Source organism: Mesitornis unicolor, unplaced genomic scaffold, assembly GCF_000695765.1.
Source record: "Mesitornis unicolor isolate BGI_N332 unplaced genomic scaffold, ASM69576v1 scaffold35816, whole genome shotgun sequence".
Lineage (NCBI taxonomy): Eukaryota > Metazoa > Chordata > Aves > Mesitornithiformes > Mesitornithidae > Mesitornis > Mesitornis unicolor.
Window position 1 is genome coordinate 1 of NW_010189530.1, and position 10,552 is coordinate 10,552.

Sequence of the window (10,552 nt, forward strand, 5' to 3'; positions counted from 1 at the left end):
GAGCCGGGGAGGGGAGCCGGGGAGGAGAGCCAGGTTTCGGCCGCACCAAGACGGGAGGGTAGACCCTACTGCCCCCATAGCGCTGCAGCCCAGCGCGCAGCAGAAAGCGCAGGCAGCCGGCTGCGAAACCGGGGAAGGGGGGGGGGCTTGGGCAGGGAGAGAAGGCAGGGAGCGCAGAACAAATGGCTGTTCTCAAGAAATTATTCTAAGCTCAGTTTGCCAGATTTTGTTTGTGCAAACCAAATTGCTAATGACCCACAGGAGTGGAGGTACAAGGCCAGTTGAAATATGTGTTCTTCGTAATTGAAAGATCAGAGTCATTCAGAAAAGCTCCTTAACACATCAGTCTGCTTTGTGTAGACAACATCAAGCTTGTGTGTATTGCATGGGTTCTGTAAGCCGACTGTTCTATGATCACAGGACAACCCAAAAGCCATTCATTATCCAGCTTTGCAGTCCTCATGTCTGTTCTTACAAGACCCTTAGGAAATTGTGCCACTCCTGAACTCCAGTACCTTGGATGGGAAAGCTGCTGTCCTTCAGAGCTGCTCTTGAATCAAGAGCTGGTTGAACTGAAACATCCATGAAAGTTATAAGGGAAAATATTTTGGTAATTTTGCAGCTGTAATTTAGATTCTTTTCATTTAAAATATTTATTTCTCTGGTAGTTTGAGAACCCTTTAATTTCCTTTGGGCTGTGATACAGTCAAAAGCTTTACCAGTGGGCACACTGTGCTAGAATGTGCTGTTGCATCCTTAGATGTATATCCTTCTGTTTACAGCAATACAGACATAAAAGAGCATGAAAAAGGCCCATTTAGAACATGTTCATATGTATGAAATGCCTTTATTACTGCAGAAACACTGACCTTTGCTCTTAACTGAGGGTAAAAACCATGTAAAAATCAGCTATTCCTGTTCACAAGTACTGGTTCCAGGTAGGTTCTGATCTTTGCTTGCTCTGTGATGTCCTTCCCACAGTGCTGCCACCTGCTGTATGTAGCACTGTTAAGGCAGACACTCCTTTGTGGAGAGCAAAGGGAAGTAACAAAAGTTTCACAGCTGGCCAGCCTTTCTACAGTGCTCATCCCCAGATGCACTAGGGTACCAACACAAAACACCTACTTAATCACTGACTATTTTTTTAATCTGTTTAGAAAATACCATAATCAGAAATAATTTATTTTCATCTATTTGGGAAGAGAAATTGAAGCTATTCTTGGGCATTCCTGTGGTCTCACAGCTCTAAAAACACATCCAAAGGTAACACTTAAAAATTTCTAAAGCCAAAATAGAAGTGAACTAAATATCAGTCTTTAAAATAAATGTGTCTTTGAATGTTATACAAAACCCCAGAAAAGCATACATTTTCAATATTGCTAAGTTTCAGAAACCTTAATTTGTGGATCACTGCTTGAGGCACAAACCAATCTACAGAACTTGTGAAAGGTATGAAGGGAAACAGATTCTATGTGCAGCGAGTACCTTAGTTGTGGCTGTAAGGAAGAGTTATAGCACTACATCCTTTCATCTTTGTAAATTAGATTACTACAAATATAAGAAGTGAATTTAAAAAAAGAACAAACCTGTGCTTATTACATTTTGTCTATATACAGGAACCAAATTTAAATTATTTTTTGTATCCAGTAGTTACACAAGTCAGCTTGCTACTTTCCTTCAGGAAGTAGTCTATCTAGCTATGAACTTTCTGAAATTAGATATGACTGTCACTCTTTGCATTTGCTGTTAGAGGGAAGTTTGTTGTGTTGTTCCTTTTAAAAGACAGACAAAGAAGATGGGTTGCAGGTAAGTACAAAGTGAAACAGAACAAAGATAATGCTTGCAGTGGCATTTCTGTCTGCTTGGCCAAAGAAGAAAGACATTGTTCTGCAATGTTGTGGATAGTTTGAGAGGTTCTGGGCCCCATCAGAATGCTTAGTTCCAAAATAAACTAAGTTAGCTGCCAAGCACTGTTAGTCAACTCTAAAGACACATGGTAGAAAACTGTGAATTGTGGGGGACTAAGACTATTGGCTATTGTAATTCCTTTTCAGTACCACTGGTTAAGGAAGACAAACTTGAGAGACAGGTAAGTCTTCCAAGGAAGGATGCCTTTTCTCCTGCAGTGAGAACCAATTTGTAAGCTTGGATTTGAAAGGAAAAGCCTGGCTTTTTCCTCAGGTTTTGTTACCAGGAAAGCAAGTCTTTCCATAAAACCTTTTCATGAATGAGACTGGTTTCGTTGGAACCATCAGGAAATAAGCGAGGAAGATGCTGTTCACATTAGAAATATGCAGTCACTAGATGTGCCAAGTACATTGCACGAGGTAGTATATCCAGGAGTGACTTGCTCCCAGAAAGGCTGCAGGGCTCTAGGATGTCTCTCAAGCAGAACTCCAGACTTTTGACACATTACCTCAAAGGTCTGCTCTTAGGATCAACATCCCACCTGCGCTCAGCTAGAATTTGTCACAAATATGCAGAGATTAGCCAAATCTGTTACAAATAATAAAGGGAAACAAAAGATGGTGAATTTAATTAATATTCAAGTACAATTCACTTCTCTAGAAGTAAAAGTGTTGTTTTCACCTTCCTGTCAAACTATTTTAAGTGAAACAAGATATTAATAGTGCAGCATTTTATGTCATGTTAAAATGGCTTATACGTAACTATCTAAAAATGGAAGCATGTAGAAGCTGTTTATCTTTTAATTAGGGATATTAACTGTTGTAAAGCAGTAAAGTGTTCTAATTTAATGCCAGAAATGAATGAGTATATCTAGTAAGTGTAATAATTTTTTCAGCCTGTATGCTACAGGCCAGTATACCAGCTAAACTTGTAGTCTATATATCTGCCACTGACTTAAATAAACACTGTTTATTTCACCTTCTGAATTAATACTATTTATGTATTTACAATGCATTTCAGAATGCTTTGCTGTCCATCTTTTAAAATGTTTGTCACAGGGAATGTGAGAGGAGGCTATATTTTCTCTTGGTGTATGTATTTGTCACATTATCTACAGAAGAAAAGTGTGTACAGTAGGTATAATTGGTTGTTTATCAGCAAAATCATCATCACATTCAATAACAAAGTCATCACTGCTGAAAACCTTCCCAACGTGTACTGTGAGGGCAATCAAGTTTAATTAGTTTCAATTTTATAAAAGCACTGGAAAGTTCTTTCACTACCATCTGGATTGCTGCTTTAATGGCCCTTTAAAATGAAATTTAGGAACCCAGCCAGTTTAATTAGGTAATGTTTATTTTACATAGAACAATCTCCAAAGAATAATTTTTTAAAAATCTAAATACTGGTTTTATTGCATTTATTTCTTACAAAAAAGACAGACAGGCACAATTTATGTATTCAGATACTTCAAACTGAACGACAGCTGTTTGCTGTTCAGATTTCCCCAATAACCACTCCAAAGGCTGTGAAAGTAGCAAACGTCATTTTCACATGAGGCAGTAGTGCATTTAGTAGGAATGAATCACAAAATACATTTTTGTGACAGTAAGACGTTATTGTCACCTTATAATTGCCTATAAAAATTTTTGAATTGCACAATAAGTTTGCTTTACAATTGACAACTGCCAGAAAATAGGCTTAGTATGTAACTAAATATTTGCCCAAACTATCCCCTAGAAAAAAATTAGGATTTCTTTTGGTAAATACTTAAAGTCTAATAAGAACTATATTATATGTCTGAGGTAATTTTAAAATGTTTTAATAGGAAGAGGCTTATATATTCAACTAAATTCAATTTATGCCTACCTTAAAATCCATACAACCACAATAGCTGAGTGTCCTAAACAATATTTTGATTTGAAAGTACCAACACCAATGAAATCTGGAACTGCTTAAATTAATCTATTTCTTATTTTTCTGCTTCATTATCAATCCTGAAAAGGCACTGTGTACATTCTTCTGAACATTTGGTGGTTTAGGTTTTCTTTAAAGTTAAAAAGCGTCCAATGACAAACTTCAAAACTATGTTTTAAAGCAAAATAATACTAAACAGAAATAGACTTCCCACTGATGAATGCAGTCCCTGATATCCAAAGACACTCATTTTCCATAGAACTTCTTATTCAACAAAAATATGAGCAAATTCACATTCACTTTAGCTTTGTCAAACATTTTCATTACAGCCACTCCTTCATACTGCATCTGAAGCAAATCCTGTAATCAGAAACAAAATCATTAATCTCTTGGTCAAATGCATACCTTACGGTGACAAGGTGGGATCATTTTCATCATGTGATAACCATTTCGAACTTCAAGTCCTTCACAATATAAACAATTACAAGCAACTATTGTACAGGTGTAGAAAACATATGTCTTCTAGGTCCCAAATTGTAGACTGTCAGTAACAGCAAACCAGCATAAATACTGTTTCATGTGTATTTTAATTTTCTCTTGGTATTTCCTGCTTGCCACTGAACTAATGTGGGCATTTGGCTTCATACAGTTTCACTAATATAAACATTAGCCCACGTCCACACCCAGCATTCTGAGAAAGTAATATAGTCATTCCCTACATGATATGCTGGCTGCTGAATAGTTCATGAAAACATACTAAAACATCTGGAATAGCTTATATTTACAGCAAATTCTACTCTGACTATATAGCAAAGTAACAAAACTGAAACTCTACCTGGAAATGAAGCTGCACTTTTTCCATCTCAACTCCCAAAAATTTTGCTTTGATTTCAAAGTCACCCACTTCTTCTCCAGGTGTGATATCAAACATCACATTCTTAAACCTTGAAACAAATAGAAGGGTAACTGATCATGTGCAATTTTATACAGAGACAATTTTGGGGGGAAAAAGCCTGAAGAACATAAAAGAACTTTCACCATAAGCAGTGTAAATGATCTCAAATAAACCACTCCATCCCTACAGCAATGTCTTCTTGGAGACCTTCTGGTGTACATGTGATATTGAATACAAATTTCAAAATCTTTTATATTGGGAAAAAAAAAAGGGCTGTGGGAAGTTCAGGGAAAAAAGATGACCAAGTGTCCACAGCATATGAGCAGGGCAGTCAGATTTTCACTCTGTGTCTTTGTGGGTGTGTACACATGCTGGTTTGTTTGCCTCATGTGGCCTTCTCTGCCTGATTTAAAAAAATAAATAAATTGCACAACCTGGAAAACTCTTTTCCATGCAGAAGATGGATGAAAGATTGCAGAGGATGAAAGATTTTCACTACATCAGCCTCAAAATGGATACACACAAAAGGGATGTTAAACCACCACATCCATTCACCTTGCCATAGTGAGGAAGTGAATAAAAACCAGGTGTTTACTCAGTTATATGAAAGTGATTGGTCAATAAATGGAAAAAAAAAATAAGTGCTACAACTGCTAAGAAAGGCAGTCATTAGCAGTGAGCATGCTGCTGAAGTTGTACTGGTTCCATCTAAGCTAATGCCAAAATAAGCTTATTAAAATATTTTCCCGAGGTAATCATATAGCAAGGTATAAGAAAAAAAATGAATTGTGACAATTAAGCTTTTTCATTCTCCTGAACGTAGAAGTCTGAAGTAATTTTGGGTATGGCACAGAAAATTGTGAGGATTTCTTTTAAGAAAAGCCAGGCCCCTTAAGAAGCTGATGATCAGAAAATACTCTGAATTCTTTTATACCATACTTACTGGTTGGTTTGAAGTTCCTCAATTTCTAGGATGACACCTTTTTCATGCAGTCTTGCAGCTGTATACTTCAATGAGACCTGCTTCAGTTTTTTGCTTCCCTTCACCTCCTCTTTTCCATCTACTTTAATTGACCTCCGTGAATTTCTGGGAAGAGAAAAAGAAAAATGGCTTTTGATTAATCTACCAGGCCTTTTATACTTCAATTAATCTTCTAGCCATATTTATCTATCTTTCTTTCACTCTTTGCCTTCTTGCTATTAATGAACAGAATTAACATTCAAAACAATTCTAAGAATTAGAGGGAGTTTTAGCATACAGTAAATAGTTTAAATATTTTGGCAATGGTTTTGAATCAACTATTTTAGCACTTTTAAAGCTCTATTGTGAAATGCAAACCTGATCCAAAAAAGCACACAATCATCACTTTAAAATAGCAATTTGTAAGCATACAGTAACACGGATGTTAAGACTAGCCATTACTGGTCATTTTTGGATGAATGGGGTATGCACTAGTAAAGCTTCTTTTCATGTCAGTAAAATGCTTTCAGTTTAACATTTCAGTGGCATTGGCAGGGGCTTGCTCTCAAGTGACTGCATCATACCTGAAAAGTAAAATTCTTTAGGTATTTATTTCACCCTTTTTTATTCCAAAGACAAAACACAATCCTTTCATTGAAGCAATAAGAACAATAATTACTACCCAAAACTGCATGATAATGGATGTGCAAAGCAGCACCCATTCAATATTAAAAACAATTATACATCTCAGTCCTTTTTCTGTGAGGCAGCTATAAATAAATGCAAGACTTTACTTTCCAGGTGTGACTCAGGTCAAAGTGACAACTGCCATGGACTTTGCGGATTGTCAATCTGTTGGAATCAAAGCTTTCATCTACAAATTAACACCTGCTCTCCCTCCTGATAAAACACACTGAAGTATTAAAAAGACAAGAAGACTCAACTCACTTTCTTGTTAAGTTGTCTAAACAAGTTTTTATATAGGTGTTGTAATAATTAATTTGTTCTTCATAAAATGCTGTCTTGGAATTAAGTGCATTCAAAGTCTGCTGGAGTTTAACCAATTCAGCCTTTCGATGATGTCTGTATCTTCTTTGATTACGAATATCCTAAATAAAAGAAAGTTATTTATTTATTTATTATTAATTTGACATTTTAAAAAAAAATCTTAGCTTACTACCATTTAAATCTGTAAGTACACAACCTGACTTAATTATTGGAAGAAAGCATGAACTGTCATGTTAAATCTCACAAGCATAGTACCAGTTTACATGAATTTACAGAAGATGACAACCACATTGCTACTTATGTTTTACCTATAGTAGGCCTTGAACCACTATCTGGAGTCTTAAGTCATAATTTTCTACCTCCCTGTCAACTGTGGGGAAGTTGAGCTGTTAAATGCTGGTCAGAAAGGGCACTGCAGTGCTGGTTGCGAACTGTGTATTTCTCCAGATTCTAATGCTGCGCCGCAGCGCAGCTGCTCCAAACAGACTGCTGTCACCAGCCACCTGGAAATCCTAGTCAAGGACTGGAGTTTCCAACCATAAAGCAAACCCTCATGGGTGTCTGTGCCAATGCTGGTCTTGTGCCTTCTGTGGAGAAGATTCTATCCCTCACCCATGATCTTGGTTGGAGCTAAATGACTACAGCTGGCCACATCTTGAACTCTTCTATAGTCTCCAGGGCATGACAGATGCAGAAGTCATAAGGAAGAGGTCTTCTTCATGGTATAAATGGAAGATTACTCACAGCTAGTTTCTGGTGACAGGCCAAAGGAATGAGAACTTGGGCTTCTACTAGGTAAGAACTAGGTACTGCTAAACTAGAGCTTGGGCTGAAGGTAATGATTGAGTTGAGGTAGTCAAAAGTAAAATAAAAGCAACTTCCAGTCATGAGTACCTTCCTTCCTTCCTTCACATGAGGAAAAACTTTTTTTACTGTGAGGGTGACAGAGCACTGGCCCAGGCTGCCCAGGGAGGTTGTGGAGTCTCCTTCTCTGGAGACATTCAAAACCTGCCTGGACGCGTTCCTGTGTGATCTTCTCTGAGTGATCCTGCTCTGGCAGGGGGGTTGGACCCTTCCAACTCCTAATATTCCGTGATTCTGTGATTCCAGTCCTAAGGCTCACTTCAACAATCTTTAGATTGCCTTAACAGCTCAAAACAAAGCATCTGGGCTTACAGATAAGAAATAAAGAATGGGGCGCTAAGTAGATACACAGAATGGTTTTATCTCAAGTAGAAGCAGATGCAGACACCTAAAGCAGGGCTTTAAAATGGCACCTCAGAGTAGGTGCAACATTACTACTTAATTATATTAGAGTCTTGGCTCACATGAGCAAACTACTATATATTCAAATACATTTACTACTTAAAAAACACATACTTACAGTATGTAAATCGTTCATGTGAGCAATGAGTAATTTACTCAGGAGTAATTGAGGATAATCCAATATTAGTCATGAGTAATTACAGATTATCCAATACACTAAGATTCTTACAGCCAGTACTGGGTGTGGATTTGGAACAAGATTTGCCAATTTGTACACAAGAGGCCCAGGGCTTTATCAGTCCAAGGTGGGCACCATGTTGGCCCTCTATTCTTCTGTCCCAAGGGTCCCACTTCTCCCAGCCACTGCAGATCAATGTTAATACCAACGAGAATACCTTTTGGGGTTTTATAAAGTATTTTTAAGCCTTACCAAGACTACATTAATTATTAATTGAAACACTGATGGGTAATTCTGATTCCTTTTAAAATATAAAAAGGTATATTGAAAAACATTGTGCTGGAAAATTAAAACAGCGTCAATATAAAATTTGGATAAAGTCTACAGTTGTATGTCATTCAGTTCAGGTAGTTATGTGTGAAGAGCACTGTTTTTCACTTATTTTGTCAGCAGACAAAGATTATTTGTGTCTTATGTGGATACTTCAGTGATTTAGTGTAGCATTCTCTGGAAAAATGTATATTGTACATCTAGGCTAGATGCCTAAAACCCATCAGTATAAAGGTAAGCATGTTCCGTTTACCTTAGCGATCTCATTTATAATTTCTTGGTACTTAGTTGCTGAAGACACAAGTCCTGCTTGTTCTAATGTCCGGAGATTTCTCTGAATTTTCCTCTTCTTTTGTTCTATTGGTAGCTGCCCATCTTCAAAAATAGCCTTACTAGGCTTCATTTTCTCTGGAGTTTTGGAATCTAAGATGGCACGTTTTTCTACAAGTTTTGAGTGCTCAGATTCCTGAGTAAAAAAACCAAAACAGAACAGTTATTTTACAGTTTATGATACCAGTCAAGTATTTAAGTACATTGAATTCTCAAAGGAGATTGTTAAGAATCAAGGTGCAGGCTTTACATATAACCTGTTACCACCATGGCCTGAAGTGCTCCATTTACTATGCCTTTTGACATACCTTAACTAACTAATGACAGCACCTAGGCATGTCTTTCAATGAATTAAAACATGTCTAAAATCAGCAAGACAACTTAATGATTTCACTTAGTTTTGTGAAGAATGTCCAGATCTCACAGGTGTCCCCTACATAAGCACACATTGAGGTAAGCTAAAATGTGCACATTATTGAAATGTATCTTTGTATGTCAGTATCTATAGGGAAGTCTTCAACTGGAGGCTCTTCCCACTCAATTCCCATACTAAGGACAGTAGCAGTTCCTCAGACAGACGTTTGCTTGTATTGCTTAAGCAAATAAACTAGGTGTCAGGAAACTTGAGTTAAGATACTGAAGTTCATGAGAAAAAAAAAATGCTTAGCAGAAGGATTTACTTCAGGCTACATGAATTGTATTAGGAGAGAAAAGACCCTGTTTACAAAAAATGTAAAGAAAAAAACCCCAAACATTATTCTAGCTGTGCTAGTTGACAGTAAGACTTCATTTTTTTTTCTCTGAAACTGTTACCAATTATACAGTAAAAGAATATTTACAAGTCTCACATTTTGAAGGCTTTAGATCTGAATAGTCTAAAAAGCAGCAACAATTATTCATTGTTATGAAGTGGTGGAGAAAGCTGTCAGAGATCTGTTAAGGCTTTCATATAGCTATAATAAAACATGTACTTTCTTCTCTATTCAGGTACAACATAGCACTTACCTGTTGTGCAGTGGCTGTTGTTTCTAATATTTCTAAGAGTGTATCCCCTGGCTGTGTCCGTATTGCATCCACAATAAGTCTTTTGGTCCTTTTAAAGAGGATATATGGATATTACAAAACACTTGTCACTGGTTGAATTGTGCATTTCATTTCTTCAAAAGTAAAACTAGCAAGTTTACTGTTTATTATGGATACTTGGCAATGTTTATATTTTCTAGATTTTTGTGTTTCAGAGCTTTCATTAATAATGTTGAACACCTGGCTTCTACACAGGCCTGAATAGAGAAATACATGTATACCTATCTCCCTTTTGTTTTAGAAAACAGTCAAGCAAAGGGTCGTATTTACTGACTGAAGTGGAAATGCACTCAAAACTGCTGAACTTCTGAAGGAATTTTACATCTGACACAGTGCATTTATGCACACCACTTAAGGGCAGATATTTCTCTAGTAGCAACAGACAAGGAGCATTTCCTTCCTAAAAAAGGGAAGCTGCTACACCCTGATATGTAAACCAGCTCTTTTTATGGCAAGAATTTATCTCAGTCCTGCTGCCTCTTCATCCACAATACTTCCAAGAACATCTTGTTACAGAATTCTGTTAAAGGACGTGGTTACAGATGAGATAGAACTCATTATTCTTAAAATTTAAAAGAAATTAGAAGATGCAGCTTAAGTTGCCCAGGAAAATGTCTAAATATGATCAAGGCTTCTGTGATAAAACTTTATGACTTGGTTTAAAAGGATAGTTTCC

At 36.9% G+C, this 10,552-nt stretch overlaps 1 protein-coding gene across 1 annotated transcript in view; it reads right to left on the reverse strand.

Moving 5' to 3' along the window:
- Positions 1-3,642: 3,642 nt before the first annotated feature.
- Positions 3,643-10,552, reverse strand: part of IQGAP2 (IQ motif containing GTPase activating protein 2) — a gene marked incomplete at its 5' end in the record, with an annotated part of 25,956 nt that continues 19,046 nt past the window's right edge. The window contains 6 exons of the mRNA XM_010186112.1: positions 3,643-4,185; positions 4,661-4,769; positions 5,664-5,807; positions 6,630-6,790; positions 8,717-8,929; positions 9,799-9,886. Coding sequence (XP_010184414.1) covers positions 4,072-4,185; positions 4,661-4,769; positions 5,664-5,807; positions 6,630-6,790; positions 8,717-8,929; positions 9,799-9,886 — 829 coding nt within the window. The remainder of the gene's footprint in view (positions 4,186-4,660; positions 4,770-5,663; positions 5,808-6,629; positions 6,791-8,716; positions 8,930-9,798; positions 9,887-10,552) is intronic.